General features: G+C 47.8%; 1 protein-coding gene across 3 annotated transcripts; it reads left to right on the forward strand.

Annotated features, from left to right (window-relative positions):
* Positions 1 to 112: 112 nt before the first annotated feature.
* On the forward strand, positions 113 to 18,584 carry LOC109887054 (RNA polymerase-associated protein LEO1-like). 3 transcript variants are annotated; one of them, XM_031820501.1, is made up of 15 exons: positions 115 to 250; positions 627 to 769; positions 853 to 1,127; positions 1,268 to 1,743; positions 3,436 to 3,539; positions 3,645 to 3,753; positions 5,178 to 5,272; positions 5,628 to 5,776; positions 6,181 to 6,265; positions 7,275 to 7,369; positions 8,301 to 8,435; positions 10,870 to 11,005; positions 16,551 to 16,749; positions 17,409 to 17,506; positions 18,270 to 18,584. In XM_031820501.1, exons 1-15 carry the CDS (start codon positions 193 to 195, stop codon positions 18,387 to 18,389), a joined length of 2,277 nt encoding a protein of 758 aa, XP_031676361.1. In that variant the 5' UTR covers positions 115 to 192; the 3' UTR covers positions 18,390 to 18,584. The 3 variants fall into 3 exon arrangements, with proteins under 3 accessions (XP_031676359.1, XP_031676361.1, XP_031676360.1); XM_031820499.1 differs by having other exon boundaries at positions 113 to 250; positions 3,436 to 3,753; XM_031820500.1 differs by having other exon boundaries at positions 3,436 to 3,747.
* Positions 18,585 to 22,423: the final 3,839 nt, after the last annotated feature.

The raw sequence follows: 22,423 nt of genomic DNA on the forward strand, positions 1-22,423 counted from the left end.
AGATTCTGCACTTTTATAAACTGCAATCTTTTATGTCAGGGTTAAATGATAAAATAACACAATGATTTCATTAACGTATTAATCTGATGCATGTTCCGCCGCCACCCGGTGGATATTCAACGCAGTTGATCGTGTCGTGTTGAACTGGGAAAAGGCTCCTCTGTCACTTCCGGTTTGTCCTCATCGAAAGAAATGGCGGACATGGACGAACTGTTCGGGAGTGATGGAGACAGTGACAACGAACAAAGAGGTGAAGTTAGTCATCAAAATGCTGTTCCGAAAAGTTAGCTAAACACGTCTAAAGTTACGCTAGATGAATAGCTTTATGCAGTTACAGCTAGTAAGTTAGCTAATGTGATCTAGCTAAGGCCGGTTGGCTGATGCTAGCGAAGCTAACGTTAAGTAGCTAACGTTAGTAAAGAGGACCTTTGAGAATATCCATCAACAACCTAAATAGAACCTAAATAACCAGTACATACTTGGTCCAGCACATTAACATTAGCTAGCTAACTATCCAAGCTCCCCATAGGGCGTGCGTAGCTAACGTTAGTATTTGTGTTTATTTCACATGCATGTACATTTCCCCTCTGCTGAAAGCTAACATGACAGTCTGTGTGTGTGCGCAGTGGTCTCAGCAGTGGCGTCTGGCTCTGGTTCAGGTTCTGAATCTGAGCCGGAGATGCCCCGGTCCCGTTCCCATAGTAACGCCTCCGGCAGCGACAGCGGGAGAGATGATGATGGACAAGACGGGGGAAAGCCCAACACCAAGGTGAGGTCCAGTTGTTTCAGTACATACACACACAGGAAACACTCTTAACCTCAATAATGACATGGTATATCTCTATGAACCAGGAGCTGTTTGGGGATGACAGTGAAGAGGAACGCCAAAGCCGACACAGCGACAACCAATCAAACCTGTCGGAACGCTCAGGAAACCAGTCGGACGCCAGCATGCACTCGGAGCCCGAGGACAATGACCAGTCAGACGCGGAGCAGCACAGTGGGTCGGAGAGAGGGCACCGGGAGGAAGAGGAGGAAGATGGAGATCGAAGGTCAGAGGCAGGCAGTCCAGTATCGGGGGTGGGGAGCCCCAGGTCTGGGAGGGGCAGTGCTCGCTCTGAGAAGAGGTGAGGAGGAATGATTATGGAATGGTTTTATATAGGCTTATATAGGCTAGTGCTTTTTCATCTGGTATTTGAAAGCACTTTGAGTGAAAACAAATTTCATTGGAATGTACATAATGCATAATAACTTGTTTTCCTGCCAGTATCCATAGCGACCCTGGCACCCCCCACTCGGCGCCCGGCACACCCCACTCGGCGCCCGGCACCCCCCACTCGGCGCCCGGCACCCCCCACTCGGCTCCCGGCACCCCCCACTCCGCGCCCGGCACCCCTCACTCCGCGCCCGGCACCCCCCACTCCGCGCCCGGCACCCCCCACTCAGCGCCCGGCACCCCCCTGTCAGACCCCGGCACCCCCCTGTCAGACCCCGGCACCCCCCTGTCAGACCCCGGTACCCCCCACTCAGGGCCTGGCACCCCCCACTCAGGGCCTGGAACTCCCCACTCAGATGGGGAGGGGTCAGGCAAGGAGAACCAATCAGATGATGAAAAGTGGGGAGGAGGGGCTAAGAGTGACCAATCAGAGGATGAGGAAGAGGAGAAGAAGCGGCACCAATCGGACGAAGAGCGAGAGAATTCTGATGAGGACGGGGCGGGGCACAGGAGCAGGAAGAAGTCAGGTATTGAAGAAAGTGTGTGTGTGTGTGTGTGTGGTCTGAAGGACCTTCCTCTAGCCACTCACTAGATCAGCCTTGGAGTTTGAAAAGAAAATTGTAGCAACCTTCAGCAACATCTCCTTTTCTCTTGTATTAATGTACTCTATCGAGCTTTACCAATATGATACTGTTGTATCACATCCTATATGCCATTGGTTGCTGCTGTGCCCTTGAACAAGGCACTTAACCCCCCACAGCAGCAGTTCCCTGTGAACCCAGTCTGGCAGCTCCCCTTACCACTAAAAAACCTCTACACAGCGCATTGTGAAAGTATTCAGACCCCTTGGCTTTTTCCACATTTTGTTACATTACAGCCTTATTCTAAAATGGATTAAATCATTTTCTGTCATCAATCTACACACGATAACCCATAATGACAAAAAAAACGTACATATTATTATATTTACATAAGTATTCAGACCCTTTGCACAGTACTTTGTGGCAGCACCTTGGCAGCGATTACAGCCATGAGTCTTCTTGGGTATGACGCTACAAGCTTGTCACACCTGTATTTGAGGAGTTTCTCCCATTATTCTCTGCAGATCCTATCAAGCTCTATCGTGTTGGTTGCGGAGCATCGCTGCACAGCTTTTTTCAGGTCTCTCCAGAGATGTTGGATTGGGTTCATGTCCGGGCTTTGACTGGGCCCCTCAAGGACATTCAGAAACTTGTCCCGAAGTCACTCCTCTGTTGTCTTGGCTGTGTGCTTAGGGTTGTTGTCCTGTTAGAAGGTGAACCTTCGCCCCAGGCTGAGGTCCTGAGCACTTTGGAGCACATTTTCATCAAGGGATTCTCTGTACTTTGCTCCATTCATCTTGTCCTCGATCCTAGTCAGTCTCCCAGTCCCTGCCGCTGATAAACATCCCCACAGCATGATGCTGCCACCCTAATGCTTCACCGCAGGGATGGTGTCAGTTTTCATCCAGACGTGACACTTGGCATTCAGGCCAAAGAGTTCAATCTTGGTTTCATCAAACCAGAAAATATTTTTTCTCATGGTCTAAAAGTTCTTTAGGTGCTTTTTGGCAAACTCCAAGTGGGCTGTCATGTGCCTTTTACTGAGGAGTGGCTTCTGTCTGGCCACTCTACCATAAAGGCCTGATTGGTGAAGTGCTGTAGAGTTGGTTGTCCTTCTGGAAGGTTCTCCAATCTCCACAGAGGAACTCTGGAGCTCTGCCAGAGTGACCATTGTGTTCTTGGTCACCTCTCTGACCAAGGCCCTTCTCCCCCTATTGCTCAGTTTGTCCGGCCGGCCAGCTCTAGGAAGAGTCTTGGTGGTTCCAAACTTCTTCCATTTAAGAATGATGGAGGCCACTGTGTTCTTGGGGACCTTAAATGCTTCAGAAATGTTTTTGGTATCCTTCCCCAGATCTGTACCTCGATACAATCCTGTCAAAATAATTTAATCAATTTTAGAGTAAGACTGTAACGTAACAAAATGTGGAAAAAGTCAAGGGGTCTGAATACATTCAGAATGCCCTGTATGTTGATGTGTCTTATTTCAGAGGGGTTGGGTTAAAAGGGAAGTAACATTTCGATTGGACCTTGTGTGCAATTGACCAGTAAAATGATCTTTAATCTTTGTTTGAGCAATGACTGGAAGTCTACAGGATAATTATAATAATTAAATGATGTGTGTGTGTGTGTGTGCTTCAGAGTCTGCGAAGGGCAGTGACAGCGAGGATGACTTCGTCGGACGGAAGAACAAGAAGATGGCGTCTGCCTCAGACTCTGACAGCGACGTTGGAGCCAAGAAGAAGATGGCGGCGTCTGGCTCAGACTCTGACAGCGACGTTGGAGCCAAGAAGGAGATGGCGGCGGCATCTGCCTCGGACTCTGACAGCGACGTTGGAGCCAAGAAGAAGATGGCGGCGTCTGGCTCAGACTCTGACAGCGACGTTGGAGCCAAGAAGAAGATGGCTGTGTCTGGCTCAGACTCTGACAGCGACGTTGGAGCCAAGAAGAAGGGTAAAGGTAAACCTAGATCTGAAGGCTGGTTGCAAAAATAACTTTCCCAAAAATCCCTGGTTTTCCAGAAATCCTAGTTGGAGGATTCCGGATTTCCTGCTGATCCCCGCCTGAATCCGGGAGTCTTCCAACCGGGAATTCTGGAAAACTTGGGCGTTTAGAAAAATGCAACCCTAATCTGAAGAGTACTATAGATGGTCTCCTCAACACATACTAGAGGAGAAGATCCCTCCTGGTGTAGGCTTGGCCGGTATATCATATATACCAGGGATCATCAACTAGATGTTCCGGATGGGTCCGGAACATAATTACAAATAATTTGTAGACTGCAAATTGACCACAAAAAACCCAAACGGAGATAATATTTGACTAAAACATCATTATTTCAAACCTTGCTTACATTTGTATGCATAATGCATGGGAATACTACCAGAATTAAAATCACTTGGAGCTGATTTCCTGGTGTTTTTAGGCTTTTGTGTAAAAAAAACACACAAAAAAAACATTTTGTTCAACTTAGGGTGGGAAAATAAAAACCGTTTGGCCAGTGGGCTGCCATTTGAGGAACCCTGATATATATACAGGATACCGTATCCCGGGGTATTTGGAAATAGCCACAGGATGGTTTTGCAATAACGTTGTAACTATCTCATTTATTTAATAAATTAGAATATTTGTAGCTACTTTTTATGTTATGAAATACAGTACCTGCAGTCAACTTGCAATACGCTTGGTGGTCTGCTTTGTCTCCTGTCACATTATTTTACATTCTGGAGCCTTGAGTCACTCACTGTTGTGCAGCATGAGCCAGGAGATGTAGTTACACATATTTGACAGCTAAATATCTTCTCACTATTAAGTTGACTGTCTAGAAGGTGCTAAATGCTCTGCAGTTGTGCATTTGGTTTGCTAATTTAGTAGCTAGTTATCTAGCTAAGTGGTTAGTTTCTTCCAAAATCAAGCTTTGCTTGGTAACAGAAGAGAATCCCCTAGAGGGTCAGGAGAATCCCCTAGAGGGTCAGGAGAATCCCCTAGAGGGTCAGGAGAATCCCCTAGTGGGTCAGGAGAACGCTATTGTCTGTTCTGCAAATAGTTTGTCAGAGACTCTAAAATGCGCACGTTAGCATTTAGCTAGCATTCACTATGGGATTTCACATGTACTTATTAGCATTGGTAACCTCCATATTGCAGAGGCTCAGTGGGGTTTGAAAACAGCGCCCCTTGTGTTCAGCGCCGGTATTACTGAATATCCCAGGATGGGTCGGTATGAAGGTATGACCGTCTGGATACCACCCAAGCCTACTCCGATGCACTTTGAGGAGGCGGGGGGGGGGGGGGGGGTCCGGGTATAATCCCTCCATGTTCCACTCCTACCTGTTACAGGTCAAAGGTTAGGGTTCAGGACTCCTCTTTCTCCATCTCTTCCTCAGGTAAGAAGCCAGCAGCAGACGACCTGTTTGGAGAGGCAGACGACATCTCATCAGACAGTGATGCTGAGAAACCTCCCACTCCAGGACAACCCCTGGTGAGACACACTTTACCCCCCCCCCCATTCCAGGACAACCCCTGGTGAGACATACTTTACCCCCACTCCAGGACAACCCCTGGTGAGACACACTTAACCCCCCCACTCCAGGACAACCCCTGGTGAGGCGTACTTTACCCCCCCCCACTCCAGGACAACCCCTGGTGAGACATACTTTACCCCCACTCCAGGACAACCCCTGGTGAGACACACTTAACCCCCCCACTCCAGGACAACCCCTGGTGAGAGACACTTTACCTCTGCATGTTACAATAACTAATAATGAAGAGTCTGTGTATCTCTCTGTGTGTGTGTGTGTGTGTGTGTGTGTGTGTGTGTGTGTGTCTCTCCCCAGGACCAAGAGGATGGTATGGAAGGGGAGCAGGCTGAGGAGGAGCCCGTTCCAGAGACTCGTATCGAGGTGGAGATTCCTAAAGTCAGCACTGATCTAGGATCAGACCTCTACTTCGTCAAACTACCCAACTTCCTCTCTGTTGAGCCCAGGTTAGACTCACCCCAGATGGTCCCAGTTCACTTACTGACCCTCCCCCTGGCCCTAGACCCTGACACCCCCTGGACCCTAACCCTGACCCCTAACTCTGACCCTCCCCCTGACCCTAGACCCTGACACCCCCTGGACCCTGACCCCTAACTCTGACCCTAGACCCTGACACCCCCCGGACCCTGACCCCTAACTCTGACCCTAGACCCTGACACCCCCTGGACCCTAACTCAGACCCTCCCCATGACCCTAGACCCTGACACCCCCCGTACCGAACCCTGACCCCTACCTCTGACGTTCCCCTGAGCATTCCATGTTTTCAGATGTGAAGGTCTGGATAGGTAGAAGCAGTGTCGTCTCTCTGAACTCTGTGTCTGATGTGATGTGTGTGTTCCTCTCTGTTCAGACCCTTTGACTCCCAGTACTATGAAGATGAGTTTGAGGATGAGGAGATGTTGGATGAAGAGGGACGGACCAGGCTCAAACTGAAGGTGTGTGTGTGCTCAGTTCTTGCCCTGTGTGTGTGATGTGACGTGACAGTATTGTGTGTGTTGTGATGTGACAGTTTTGTGATGTGACTGTTGTGTATTGATGTGACAGTGTTGTGTGAGTGATGTGACAGTGTTGTGTGAGTGATGTGACAGTGTTGTGTGAGTGATGTGACAGTGTTGTGTGAGTGATGTGACAGTGTTGTGTGAGTGATGTGACAGTATTGTGTGAGTGATGTGACAGTGTTGTGTGTGTGATAGTGTTGTGTGTGATGTGACAGTGTGTGTGATGTGACAGTGTGTGTGATGTGATGTGACAGTGTTGCGTGCAATGTGTTGTGTGTGTGATGGGACAGTGTTGTGTGTGTGTGTGTGTGATGGGACAGTGTTGTGTGTGTGATGGGACAGTGTTGTGTGTGTGATGGGACAGTGTTGTGTGTGTGACATTGTGTGATGTGATAGTGTTGTGTGTGATGTGATAGTGTTGTGTGTGATGTGACAGTGTGTGTGATGTGATGTGATGTGACAGTGTTGCGTGCAATGTGTTGTGTGTGTGTGTGATGTGACAGTGTTGTGTGATGTGACAGTGTGTGTGATGTGATGTGACAGTGTGTGTGATGTGATGTGATGTGACAGTGTTGTGTGTGTGTGTGTGTGTGATGGGACAGTGTTGTGTGTGTGTGTGTGTGTGTGTGTGTGTGTGTGTGATGGGACAGTGTTGTGTGTGTGTGATGGGACAGTGTTGTGTGTGTGTGTGTGATGGGACAGTGTTCTGTGTGATGTAACAGTGTTGTGATATAACAGTGTTGTGTTGTGATGTAACAGTGTTCTGTGTGATGTAACAGTGTTCTGTGTGATGTAACAGTGTTCTGTGTGATGTAACAGTGTTCTGTGTGATGTAACTGTGTGATGTAACAGTGTTCTGTGTGATGTAACAGTGTTCTGTGTGATGTAACAGTGTTCTGTGTGATGTAACAGTGTTCTGTGTGATGTAACAGTGTTCTGTGTTCAGGTTGAGAATACTATCCGGTGGAGAGCCAAGAAAGACGAGGAGGGGAACGAGAGCAGAGAGAGTAACGCCCGCATCGTCAAGTGGTCTGACGGCAGGTCAGCGCACGCACACACACACACACACACACACACACACACACACACACACACACACACACACACACACGACCACAAGAAGAGGAGTAACGCTGGGACAGCTGATGAAGAGGAGTAACGCTGGACTCTTGATGAAGAGGAGTAACGCTGGACTCCTGATGAAGAGGAGTAACGCTGGACTCTTGATGAAGAGGAGTAACGCTGGACTCTTGATGAAGAGGAGTAACGCTGGACTCCTGATGAAGAGGAGTAACGCTGGACTCCTGATGAAGAGGAGTAACGCTGGACAGCTGATGAAGAGGAGTAACGCTGGGACAGCTGATGAAGAGGAGTAACGCTGGGACAGCTGATGAAGAGGAGTAACACTGGGACAGCTGATGAAGAGGAGTAACGCTGGACTCCTGATGAAGAGGAGTAACGCTGGACTCCTGATGAAGAGGAGTAACGCTGGACTCCTGATGAAGAGGAGTAACGCTGGACTCCTGATGAAGAGGAGTAACGCTGGACTCCTGATGAAGAGGAGTAACGCTGGACTCCTGATGAAGAGGAGTAACGCTGGACTCCTGATGAAGAGGAGTAACGCTGGACTCCTGATGAAGAGGAGTAACGCTGGGACAGCTGATGAAGAGGAGTAACGCTGGACTCCTGATGAAGAGGAGTAACGCTGGACTCCTGATGAAGAGGAGTAACGCTGGACTCCTGATGAAGAGGAGTAACGCTGGACTCCTGATGAAGAGGAGTAACGCTGGACTCCTGATGAAGAGGAGTAACGCTGGGACAGCTGATGAAGAGGAGTAATGCTGGACTCCTGATGAAGAGGAGTAACGCTGGACTCCTGATGATTGTGTTTGAATAATTAATACATTGATTTACAATGGGGAAATATGTGTTTACATGTGTATGTATCTGTGGATGTGTTCTGTCTCCACAGCATGTCTCTCCACCTGGGTAACGAGGTGTTTGATGTGTATAAAGCTCCTCTCCAAGGAGACCACAACCACCTGTTCATCAGACAAGGAACTGGACTACAGGGACAGGCTGTGTTCAAGACCAAACTCACCTTCAGGTAACACTGTCTATACACACACACACACATTGTATGTAGGCATACACACACCTTGCTCTTTGTCTGAACCCCAACCCAAAGCTCATGCACCGAATACAGGAACACGTTCCATCCAGATGGAATAGTGAACAACACAGTATCTAAGCTGAGCTCCATCCAGATGGAATAGTGAACAACAACACAGTATCTAAGCTGAGCTCCGTTCAGATGGATTAGTGAACAACAACACAGTATCTAAGCTGAGCTCAGTCCAGATGGAATAGTGGACAACAACACAGTATCTAAGCTGAGCTCCGTCCAGATGGAATAGTGGACAACAACACAGTATCTAAGCTGAGCTCCGTCCAGATGGAATAGTGGACAACAACACAGTATCTAAGCTGAGCTCCGTTCAGATGGATTAGTGAACAACAACACAGTATCTAAGCTGAGCTCCGTTCAGATGGATTAGTGAACAACACAGTATCTAAGCTGAGCTCCATCCAGATGGAATAGTGAACAACAACACAGTATCTAAGCTGAGCTCCGTTCAGATGGAATAGTGAACAACAACACAGTATCTAAGCTGAGCTCCGTTCAGATGGAATAGTGGACAACAACACAGTATCTAAGCTGAGAACGGGACTTGTTTTGGTACAGTATTACAATAGAAGGGGACTTGTTTTGGTACAGTATTAGAAGGGGACTTGTTTTGGTACAGTATTACAATAGAATGGGACTTGTTTTGGTACAGTATTACAATAGAATGGGACTTGTTTTGGTACAGTATTACAATAGAATGGGACTTGTTTTGGTACAGTATTACAATAGAATGGGACTTGTTTTGGTACAGTATTACAATAGAAGGGGACTTGTTTTGGTACAGTATTAGAAGGGGACTTGTTTCGGTACAGTATTACAATAGAAGGGGACTTGTTTTGGTACAGTATTAGAAGGGGACTTGTTTTGGTACAGTATTACAATAGAAGGGGACTTGTTTTGGTACAGTATTACAATAGAAGGGGACTTGTTTTGGTACAGTATTAGAAGGGGACTTGTTTCGGTACAGTATTACAATAGAAGGGGACTTGTTTTGGTACAGTATTACAATAGAAGGGGACTTGTTTTGGTACAGTATTACAATAGAAGGGGACTTGTTTTGGTACAGTATTACAATAGAAGGGGACTTGTTTTGGTACAGTATTACAATAGAAGGGGACTTGTTTTGGTACAGTATTACAATAGAAGGGGACTTGTTTTGGTACAGTATTACAATAGAAGGGGACTTGTTTTGGTACAGTATTACAATAGAATGGGACTTGTTTTGGTACAGTATTACAATAGAATGGGACTTGTTTTGGTACAGTATTACAATAGAATGAGACTTGTTTTGGTACAGTATTGGAACGGGACTTGTTTTGGTACAGTATTGGAACGGGACTTGTTTTGGTACAGTATTGGAACGGGACTTGTTTTGGTACAGTATTACAATAGAATGGGACTTGTTTTGGTACAGTATTACAATAGAAGGGGACTTGTTTTGGTACAGTATTAGAAGGGGACTTGTTTCGGTACAGTATTACAATAGAAGGGGACTTGTTTTGGTACAGTATTACAATAGAAGGGGACTTGTTTTGGTACAGTATTACAATAGAAGGGGACTTGTTTTGGTACAGTATTACAATAGAAGGGGACTTGTTTTGGTACAGTATTGGAACGGGACTTGTTTTGGTACAGTATTACAATAGAATGGGACTTGTTTTGGTACAGTATTGGAACGGGACTTGTTTTGGTACAGTATTGGAACGGGACTTGTTTTGGTACAGTATTGGAACGGGACTTGTTTTGGTACAGTATTGGAACGGGACTTGTTTTGGTACAGTATTGGAACGGGACTTGTTTTGGTACAGTATTGGAACGGGACTTGTTTTGGTACAGTATTGGAACGGGACTTGTTTTGGTACAGTATTACAATAGAATGGGACTTGTTTTGGTACAGTATTACAATAGAAGGGGACTTGTTTTGGTACAGTATTACAATAGAAGGGGACTTGTTTTGGTACAGTATTGGAACGGGACTTGTTTTGGTACAGTATTGGAACGGGACTTGTTTTGGTACAGTATTGGAACGGGACTTGTTTTGGTACAGTATTGGAACGGGACTTGTTTTGGTACAGTATTACAATAGAAGGGGACTTGTTTTGGTACAGTATTGGAACGGGACTTGTTTTGGTACAGTATTACAATAGAAGGGGACTTGTTTTGGTACAGTATTGGAACGGGACTTGTTTTGGTACAGTATTACAATAGAAGGGGACTTGTTTTGGTACAGTATTGGAACGGGACTTGTTTTGGTACAGTATTATGAGACTGAAAGTTCCTCTTTCAGTGTAAAGGAACAAACATGAATGTCTGATTTGAGATATAAAGCTGCTATTGTGTGTTTTCTCTCCAGACCCCACTCCACAGACAGTGCCACCCACAGGAAGATGACCCTCTCTCTGGCTGACCGCTGCTCTAAGACCCAGAAGATCAGAATACTGCCCATGGCTGGACGAGACCCCGAGTCTCAACGCAACGAGATGATCAAGGTGACACACGCTGGACTCTTGTCATTTCATATAGGATGTCATGTCATAAGGTTATGAGATGTGTGGTGTAATGTTAGCAGAACTACACTCAACAAAAATATTAACGCAAAAATGCAACGATTCTAAAATATTTGACTGAGTTACATTTCATATAAGTAAATCAGTCAATTGAAATAAATGGATTAGGCCCTAATCTATGGATTTGACATGACTCGGAATACAGATATGAATATGTTGGTCACAGATACCTTAGATAAAGAAAACCAGTCAGTATCTGGTGTGACCACCATTTGCCTCATGCAGCGCGACACATCTCCTTCACATAGAGTTGATCAGGCTGCTGATTGTGGCCTGTGGAATGTTGTCCCACTCCTCTTCAATGGCTGTGTGAAGTTGCTGGAAATGGGCTGGGAACTGGAACACACTGTCGTATATGTTGATCCAGAGCATCCCAAACATGCTCAATGGGTGACATGTCTGGTGAGTATGCAGGCCATGGGAGAACTGGAACACGTTGATCCAGAGCATCCCAAACATGCTCAATGGGTGACATTTTTTTTTTTTTTTTTTTTTTTTTTTTACCTTTATTTAACCAGGTAGGCTAGTTGAGAACACCTTTATTTAACCAGGTAGGCTAGTTGAGAACACCTTTATTCAACCAGGTAGGCTAGTTGAGAACACCTTTATTTAACCAGGTAGGCTAGTTGAGAACACCTTTATTCAACCAGGTAGGCTAGTTGAGAACACCTTTATTTAACCAGGTAGGCTAGTTGAGAACACCTTTATTTAACCAGGTAGGCTAGTTGAGAACACCTTTATTTAACCAGGTAGGCTAGTTGAGAACACCTTTATTCAACCAGGTAGGCTAGTTGAGAACACCTTTATTTAACCAGGTAGGCTAGTTGAGAACACCTTTATTTAACCAGGTAGGCTAGTTGAGAACACCTTTATTTAACCAGGTAGACTAGTTGAGAACACCTTTATTTAACCAGGTAGGCTAGTTGAGAACACCTTTATTTAACCAGGTAGGCTAGTTGAGAACACCTTTATTTAACCAGGTAGGCTAGTTGAGAACACCTTTATTTAACCAGGTAGGCTAGTTGAGAACACCTTTATTTAACCAGGTAGGCTAGTTGAGAACACCTTTATTTAACCAGGTAGGCTAGTTGAGAACACCTTTATTTAACCAGGTAGGCTAGTTGAGAACACCTTTATTTAACCAGGTAGGCTAGTTGAGAACACCTTTATTTAACCAGGTAGGCAAGTTGAGAACACCTTTATTTAACCAGGTAGGCTAGTTGAGAACACCTTTATTTAACCAGGTAGGCTAGTTGAGAACACCTTTATTTAACCAGGTAGGCAAGTTGAGAACACCTTTATTTAACCAGGTAGGCAAGTTGAGAACAAGTTCTCATTTACAATTGCGACCTGGCCAAGATAAAGCAAAGCAGTTCGACAGATAAAACGACACAGAGTTACACATGGAGTAAAAACAAACATACAGTCAATAATGCAGTATAAACAAGTCTATATACAATGTGAGCAAATGAGGTGAGAAGGGAGGTAAAGGCAAAAAAGGCCATGATGGCAAAGTAAATACAATATAGCAAGTAAAATACTGGAATGGTAGTTTAGCAATGGAAGAATGAGCAAAGTAGAAATAAAAAATAATGGGGTGCAAAGGAGCAAAATAAATAAATAAATTAAAATTAAATACAGTTGGGAAAGAGGTAGTTGTTTGGGCTAAATTATAGGTGGGCTATGTACAGGTGCAGTAATCTGTGAGCTGCTCTGACAGTTGGTGCTTAAAGCTAGTGAGGGAGATAAGTGTTTCCAGTTTCAGAGATTTTTGTAGTTCGTTCCAGTCATTGGCAGCAGAGAACTGGAAGGAGAGGCGGCCAAAGAAAGAATTGGTTTTGGGGGTGACTAGAGAGATATACCTGCTGGAGCGTGTGCTACAGGTGGGAGATGCTATGGTGACCAGCGAGCTGAGATAAGGGGGGACTTTACCTAGCAGGGTCTTGTAATTGACATGGAGCCAGTGGGTTTGGCGACGAGTATGAAGCGAGGGCCAGCCAACGAGAGCGTACAGGTCGCAATGGTGGGTAGTATATGGGGCTTTGGTGATAAAACGGATTGCACTGTGATAGACTGCATCCAATTTGTTGAGTAGGGTATTGGAGGCTATTTTGTAAATGACATCGCCAAAGTCGAGGATTGGTAGGATGGTCAGTTTTACAAGGGTATGTTTAGCAGCATGAGTGAAGGATGCTTTGTTGCGAAATAGGAAGCCAATTCTAGATTTAACTTTGGATTGGAGATGTTTGATATGGGTCTGGAAGGAGAGTTTACAATCTAACCAGACACCTAAGTATTTGTAGTTGTCCACGTATTCTAAGTCAGAGCCGTCCAGAGTAGTGATGTTGGACAGGCGGGTAGGTGCAGGTAGCGATCGGTTGAAGAGCATGCATTTAGTTTTACTTGTATTTAAGAGCAATTGGAGGCCACGGAAGGAGAGTTGTATGGCATTGAAGCTTGCCTGGAGGGTTGTTAACACAGTGTCCAAAGAAGGGCCGGAAGTATACAGAATGGTGTCGTCTGCGTAGAGGTGGATCAGGGACTCACCAGCAGCAAGAGCGACCTCATTGATGTATACAGAGAAGAGAGTCGGTCCAAGAATTGAACCCTGTGGCACCCCCATAGAGACTGCCAGAGGTCCGGACAGCAGACCCTCCGATTTGACACACTGAACTCTATCAGAGAAGTAGTTGGTGAACCAGGCGAGGCAATCATTTGAGAAACCAAGGCTGTCGAGTCTGCCGATGAGGATATGGTGATTGACAGAGTCGAAAGCCTTGGCCAGATCAATGAATACGGCTGCACAGTAATGTTTCTTATCGATGGCGGTTAAGATATCGTTTAGGACCTTGAGCGTGGCTGAGGTGCACCCATGACCAGCTCTGAAACCAGATTGCATAGCAGAGAAGGTATGGTGAGATTCGAAATGGTCGGTAATCTGTTTGTTGACTTGGCTTTCGAAGACCTTAGAAAAGTTTGGGTCAAGAGTGTCCCCCCCTTTGAAGAGGGGGATGACCGCAGCTGCTTTCCAATCTTTGGGAATCTCAGACGACACGAAAGAGAGGTTGAACAGGCTAGTAATAGGGGTGGCAACAATTTCGGCAGATAATTTTAGAAAGAAAGGGTCCAGATTGTCTAGCCCAGCTGATTTGTAGGGGTCCAGATTTTGCAGCTCTTTCAGAACATCAGCTGAATGGATTTGGGAGAAGGAGAAATGGGGAAGGCTTGGGCGAGTTGCTGTTGGGGGTGCAGTGCTGTTGTCCGGGGTAGGAGTAGCCAGGTGGAAAGCATGGCCAGCCGTAGAAAAATGCTTATTGAAATTCTCAATTATGGTGGATTTATCAGTGGTGACAGTGTTTCCTATCTTCAGTGCAGTGGGCAGCTGGGAGGAGGTGTTCTTATTCTCCATGGAGTTTACAGTGTCCCAGAACTTTTTTGAGTTAGTGTTGCAGGAAGCAAATTTCTGCTTGAAAAAGCTAGCCTTGGCTTTTCTAACTGCCTGTGTATAATGATTTCTAGCTTCCCTGAACAGCTGCATATCACGGGGGCTGTTCGATGCTAATGCAGAACGCCATAGGATGTTTTTGTGTTGGTTAAGGGCAGTCAGGTCTGGGGAGAACCAAGGGCTATATCTGTTCCTGGTTCTAAATTTCTTGAATGGGGCATGTTTATTTAGGATGGTTAGGAAGGCATTTAAAAAAAATATCCAGGCATCCTCTACTGACGGGATGAGATCAATATCCTTCCAGGATACCCCGGCCAGGTCGATTAGAAAGGCCTGCTCGCAGAAGTGTTTCAGGGAGCGTTTTACAGTGATGAGTGGAGGTCGTTTGACCGCTGACCCATTACGGATGCAGGCAATGAGGCAGTGATCGCTGAGATCTTGGTTGAAGACAGCCGAGGTGTATTTAGAGGGGAAGTTGGTTAGGATGATATCTATGAGGGTGCCCGTGTTTAAGGTTTTGGGGAGGTACCTGGTAGGTTCATTGATAATTTGTGTGAGATTGAGGGCATCAAGTTTAGATTGTAGGATGGCTGGGGTGTTAAGCATGTTCCAGTTTAGGTCGCCTAGCAGCACGAACTCTGAAGATAGATGGGGGGCAATCAGTTCACATATGGTGTCCAGAGCACAGCTGGGGGCAGAGGGTGGTCTATATGTCATGTCTGGTGAGAATGCAGGCCATGGAAGAACTGGGAAATGTTCAGCTTCCAGGAATTGTGTACAGATCCTTGCGACATGAGGCCATGCATTATCATTCTGAATTATGAGGTGATGGCGACGGATGAACGCCACGACAATGGACCTCAGGATCTCGTCACGGTATCTCTGTGCATTCAAATTTTCATTGATTTAAAATGCAATTGTGTTCGTTGTTCATAGTTTATGCCCCATACCATCATGGTGTGTGTCCTCTGTTCACAACGTTGACATCAGCAAACTGCTCGCCCACACAACACCACACACGCTGTCTGCCTGGTACGGCTGAAACTCCTGTGTGCCATCTGCCTGGTACGGTTGAAACTCCTGTGTGCCATCTGCCTGGTACAGTTGAAACTCCTGTGTGCCATCTGCCTGGTACAGCTGAAACTCCTGTGTGCCAGTGGCCGTCGAAGGGGAGCATTCGTCCACTGAAGTCGGTTACAACTGAACTGCAGTCAAGTCAAGACCCCGGTGAGGATGACGAACACTCAGATGAGCTTCCCCGAGACGGTTTCTGACCGTTTGTACAGAACTGTTGTACAAACCCACAGTTTCAACAGTTTGTCTGGGTGGCAGGTTTCAGACGATCCCGCAGGTGAAGAAGTCGGATGTGAAGGTCCTGGGCTGGTGCGGTTGTAAGGCCGGTTGGACGTACTGCCAAATTCTCTAAGACGATGTTACGGAGGTGCTTGATGGTAGAGAAATGAACATCAAATTCTCAGGACATTCCTGCAGTCAGCATGCCAATTTCCCGATCCCTCAAAACTTGAGACATCTGTGGCATTGTATTATGTGACAAAACTGCACATTTTAGAGTGGCCTTTTATTGCCCCCCAGCACAAGGTGCACCTGTGTAATGATCACGCTGTTTAATCAGCTTCTTGATATGCCACAGCTGTCAGGTGGATGGATTCTCTTGGCAAAAGAGAAATTCTCACTAACAGGGATGTAAATACATTTGTGGACAACATTTGAGAGAAACAAGCTTTTTGTGAATATGTGAACATTTCTTGAATCATTTATATCATCAGCTCATTTAAAAACATGGGACCAACACTTTACATGTTGAGGTTTATATTTTTGGTTCAGTTTAATAACGACAGTCTGGAGACGAGACAGACTTTCTGTTGTTTCTAGAAGCACCGACTGGGATTCTGTTGCTGATTACAGTCTATTTTCTCAGAACATTTTAAATAGACAGAACGACACCTTATCTCATCTGAGGGGTTAAAATGTTGACCCCCCCCCCCCCCCCCCCCCCTACAGAAAGAGGAGGAGCGTCTCCGTGCGTCTATCCGTCGTGAGGGACAACAGCGGCGGATGAGAGAGAAGCAGCACCAACGAGGGCTGAGCGCCGGTTACCTGGAGCCCGATCGCTATGACGACGATGAGGAGGGGGACGAGTCGGTCAGCCTGGCCGCCATCAAGAGCAAATACAAGGGGGGAGGAGGAGGAGGGCTGAGGGGTGAGGACACACACACCATATCTAAACAGAGACACGTCCAGATCAAATACAAGGGGGGAGGAGGAGGAGGGCTGAGGGGTGAGGACACACACACCATATCTAAACAGAGACACGTCCAGATCAAATACAAGGGGGGAGGAGGGGTGAGGAGACAGTCAAAGTGTTTGTATTTGCTCATTTTAATGTGTTCTCTCCCCTCCTCTCTTCTGTCCCCCTCCTCTCCTCCGTCCCCCTCCTCTCCTCTCTTCCATCTCTTTTCTCTTCCGTCTTCCTTCCTCTCCTCCGTCCCCTTCCTCTCCTCCGTCCCCTTCCTTTCCTCTGTCTCTCCTCCACTCTCCTCTCCTCTGTCTCTCCTCCACTCTCCTCTCCTCCGTCTCTCCTCCACTCTCCTCTCCTCCGTCTCTCCTCCACTCTCCTCTCCTCCACTCTCCTCTCCTCCATCCCTCCTCCACTCTCCTCTCCTCCGTCCCTCCTCCACTCTCCTCTCCTCCGTCCCTCCTCCACTCTCCTCTCCTCCGTCCCTCCTCCACTCTCCTCTCCTCCGTCCCTCCTCCACTCTCCTCTCCTCCGTCTCTCCTCCACTCTCCTCTCCTCCGTCCCTCCACTCTCCTCTCCTCCGTCCCTCTCCTCTCTTCTGTCCCTCTCCTCTCTCCATATAGAGGAGCGTGCTCGGATCTACTCGTCTGACAGTGATGAGGGTTCTGATGATGATAAAGCCCAGAGACTGCTCAAGGCCAAGAAACTAGACTCCGACGAGGTGAGACACACACACAGGTGTTAGTACAGTGAGAGAATGGAGAGATGACAGATGGTGCAGTCCTATGATCTACCAGCAGGAGACATTGTGAATCACTACATATAGGAATCTAGTTCAGCTAAAAAGCACTTTGAGGCAGATCTGAAGTGAGTCAAATCACGTTTTTCCTGTCTCTCCCCCCTCTTTGTTTTCTCCCCCTCTTTGTTTTCTCCCCCCTCTTTGTTTTCTCTCCCCCTCTTTGTTTTCTCCCCCCTCTTTCTCTCTCCCCCTCTTTCTCTCTCCCCCTCTTTGTTTTCTCCCCCCTCTTTGTTTTCTCCCCCCTCTTTGTTTTCTCCCCCTCTTTGTTTTCTCCCCCCTCTTTGTTTTCTCCCCCTCTTCTGTTTTCTCCCCTCTTTGTTTCTCTCCCCCCTCTTTGTTTTCTCCCCCCTCTTTCTTTCTCCCCCTCTTGTTTCTCCCCCCTCTTTCTCTCTCCCCCTCTTTGTTTTCTCCCCCTCTTTGTTTTCTCCCCCCTTTTGTTTTCTCCCCCCTCTTTCTCTCTCCCCCTCTTGTTTTCTCCCCCTCTTTGTTTTCTCCCCCTCTTTGTTTTCTCCCCCTCTTTGTTTTCTCCCTCCTCTTTGTTTTCTCCCCCCTCTTTGTTTTCTCCCCCCTCTTTGTTTTCTCCCCCCTCTTTCTACCCCCCTTTCTCTCTCCCCCTCTTTGTTTTCTCCCTCCTCTTTGTTTTCTCCCCCCTTTCTCTCCCCCCTCTTTTCTCCCCTCTCTGTAGGAAGGGGAGAGTTCAGGGAAGAGGAAGGCTGAGGAGGATGAGGAGGAGGAGGTGGAACCCAAGAAGGCAAAGAAATACGTCATCAGCGACGAAGAGGAGGAGGAGGAAGATGATGAATGATGTCATGTTGTTGTTGATCATACCACTGTATTATCAGTGTGTTGTTATATCCAGTGCGTTTGCGATGTAGACCTCAACGTTTCATTTGTATATTTTCTAATGATGACTGTGTGTGAGAGAGAGAGAGAGAGCTCTGTACAGCTGTAGGAATAAAGACCAGATGAACTAAGTGTTTATCTCAATGACCAAACCTCAGTCTCTTTGTTATGATTTGTTTTTGTTTCGAGATGTCCATTTTCTAATGGAGGTTAAAGATGGAGAGTTGGAGGGGGGGGGGGAGGACTGTCTGGGGGATGATGGACTGTTAGTGGGGGGAGGACTGTCTGGGGGATGATGGACTGTTAGGGGGAGGAGGAGGACTGTCTGGGGGATGATGGACTGTTAGGGGGAGGAGGACTGTCTGGGGGATGATGGACTGTTAGTGGGGGGAGGACTGTCTGGGGGATGATGGACTGTTAGGGGGAGGAGGAGGACTGTCTGGGGGATGATGGACTGTTAGGGGGAGGAGGACTGTCTGGGGGATGATGGACTGTTAGTGGGGGGAGGACTGTCTGGGGGATGATGGACTGTTAGGGGGAGGAGGAGGACTGTCTGGGGGATGATGGACTGTCTGGGGGAGGAGGACTGTCTGGGGGATGATGGACTGTTAGGGGGAGGAGGAGGACTGTCTGGGGGATGATGGACTGTTAGGGGGGGAGGGACTGTCTGGGGGATGATGGACTGTTAGGGGGGGCGGAGGACTGTCTGGGGGATGATGGACTGTCAGACCTCTTCATTAACAGTAGATACTGTTCAATCCATCTGGCACAGCAGAGAGAGAAGGGGTGGAGGATGAGGAGAGGAGAAAGGAGGATGAGGATGGGTAAGAGGAGAGATGAGGATGGGTAAGAGTGAGGAGTATGAAGATGGGTAAGAGAGGAGGATGGTGGAGAGTGGAGGATGAGTAAGAAAGGAGAGAGGGGGGGGTTAGTGACCAATATTTGTGAACATCTCATACTTCTCACGTCCTCTCCTCAAAACCAATTGGATCAGAAATGGGTTTTGAGAAGGTGACGAGGAGTATAGCGGGAGTAGAATTGAGAGAAAGAGAGGGGTGAGTAGAGAGGGGGGAGGACAATGGGAGGCTGGTTAGTGATTGTTGCACCAGCCACACAGGGCCCATTCAAACCTACACTCTTGACACACAGCCTCATATACACAGGGCCCATTCAACCCTACACTCTGACACACAGCCTCATATACACAGGGCCCATTCAACCCTACACTCTGACACACAGGGCCCATTCAACCCTACACTCTGACACACAGCCTCATATACACAGGGCCCATTCAACACTACACTGACACACAGGGCCCATTCAACCCTACACTCTGACACACAGCCTCATATACACAGGGCCCATTCAACACCTACACTCTGACACACAGGGCCCATTCAACCCTACACTCTGACACACAGCCTCATATACACAGGGCCCATTCAACCCTACACTCTGACACACAGCCTCATATACACAGGGCCCATTCAACCCTACACTCTGACACACAGCCTCATATACACAGGGCACATTCAACCCTACACTCTGACACACAGGGCCCATTCAACCCTACACTCTGACACACAGCCTCATATACTCAGGGCCCATTCAATCCTACACTCTGACACACAGCCTCATATATACAGGGCACATTCAACCCTACACTCTGACACACAGCCTCATATACACAGGGCCCATTCAAACCTACACTGACACACAGGGCCCATTCAACCCTACACTCTGACACACAGGGCCCATTCTACCCTACACTCTGACACATAGCCTCATATACACAGGGCCCATTCAACCCTACACTCTGACACACAGGGCCCATTCAACCCTACACTCGGACACACAGGGCCCATTCAACCCTACACTCTGACACACAGGGCCCATTCAACCCTACACTCTGACACACAGGGCCCATTCAACCCTACACTCTGACACACAGCCTCATATACACAGGGCCCATTCAACACTACACTGACACACAGGGCCCATTCAACCCTACACTCTGACACACAGCCTCATATACACAGGGCCCATTCAACACCTACACTCTGACACACAGGGCCCATTCAACCCTACACTCTGACACACAGCCTCATATACACAGGGCCCATTCAACCCTACACTCTGACACACAGCCTCATATACACAGGGCCCATTCAACCCTACACTCTGACACACAGCCTCATATACACAGGGCACATTCAACCCTACACTCTGACACACAGGGCCCATTCAACCCTACACTCTGACACACAGCCTCATATACACAGGGCCCATTCAACCCTACACTCTGACACACAGCCTCATATACACAGGGCCCATTCAACCCTACACTCTGACACACAGGGCCCATTCAACCCTACACTCTGACACACAGCCTCATATACACAGGGCACATTCAACCCTACACTCTGACACACAGGGCCCATTCAACCCTACACTCTGACACACAGCCTCATATACACAGGGCCCATTCAACCCTACACTCTGACACACAGGGCCCATTCAACCCTACACTTGGACACACAGGGCCCATTCAACCCTACACTCTGACACACAGGGCCCATTCAACCCTACACTCTGACACACAGGGCCCATTCAACCCTACACTCTGACACACAGCCTCATATACACAGGGCCCATTCAACCCTACACTCTGACACACAGCCTCATATACACAGGGCCCATTCAACCCTACACTCTGACACACAGGGCCCATTCAATCCTACACTGACACACAGCCTCATATACACAGGGCCCATTCAACCCTACACTGACACACAGCCTCATATACACAGGGCCCATTCAACCCTACACTCTGACACACAGCCTCATATACACAGGGCCCATTCAAACCTACACTGACACACAGGGCCCATTCAACCCTACACTCTGACACACAGGGCCCATTCAACCCTACACTCTGACACACAGGGCCCATTCAACCCTACACTCTGACACACAGGGCCCATTCAACCCTACACTCTGACACACAGGGCCCATTCAACCCTACACTCTGACACACAGGGCCCATTCAACCCTACACTCTGACACACAGGGCCCATTCAACCCTACACTCTGACACACAGGGCCCATTCAACCCTACACTCTGACACACAGGGCCCATTCAACCCTACACTCTGACACACACGGCCCATTCAACCCTACACTCTGACACACAGAGCCCATTCAACCCTACACTCTGACACACAGCCTCATATACACAGGGCCCATTCAACCCTACACTCTGACACACAGGGCCCATTCAACCCTACACTCTGACACACAGGGCCCATTCAACCCTACACTCTGACACACAGGGCCCATTCAACCCTACACTCTGACACACACGGCCCATTCAACCCTACACTCTGACACACAGGGCCCATTCAACCCTACACTCTGACACACAGGGCCCATTCAACCCTACACTCTGACACACAGGGCCCATTCAACCCTACACTCTGACACACAGGGCACATTCAACCCTACACTCTGACACACAGGGCCCATTCAACCCTACACTCTGACACACAGGGCCCATTCAACCCTACACTCTGACACACAGGGCCCATTCAACCCTACACTCTGACACACACGGCCCATTCAACCCTACACTCTGACACACAGAGCCCATTCAAACCTACACTGACACACAGGGCCCATTCAACCCTACACTCTGACACACAGGGCCCATTCAACCCTGCACTCTGACACACAGCCTCATATACACAGGGCCCATTCAACCCTACACTCTGACACACAGCCTCATATACACAGGGCCCATTCAACCCTACACTCTGACACACAGCCTCATATACACAGGGCCCATTCAACCCTACACTCTGACACACAGGGCCCATTCAACCCTACACTCTGACACACAGGGCCCATTCAACCCTACACTCTGACACACAGGGCCCATTCAACCCTACACTCTGACACACAGCCTCATATACACAGGGCCCATTCAACCCTACACTC

This window comes from Oncorhynchus kisutch, unplaced genomic scaffold (assembly GCF_002021735.2).
Source record: "Oncorhynchus kisutch isolate 150728-3 unplaced genomic scaffold, Okis_V2 scaffold3402, whole genome shotgun sequence".
Classification (NCBI taxonomy): domain Eukaryota; kingdom Metazoa; phylum Chordata; class Actinopteri; order Salmoniformes; family Salmonidae; genus Oncorhynchus; species Oncorhynchus kisutch.

Coding starts and splice junctions, on each gene's coding strand:
- LOC109887054 (XM_031820499.1), top strand. CDS start 193: ATGGCGGACATGGACGAACTGTTCGGGAGTGATGGAGACAGTGACAAC. Junction 1,128..1,267: donor AGTGCTCGCTCTGAGAAGAG/GTGAGGAGGAAT, acceptor TTTTCCTGCCAG/TATCCATAGCGACCCTGGCA. Junction 11,006..16,550: donor AACGCAACGAGATGATCAAG/GTGACACACGCT, acceptor CCCCCCCTACAG/AAAGAGGAGGAGCGTCTCCG.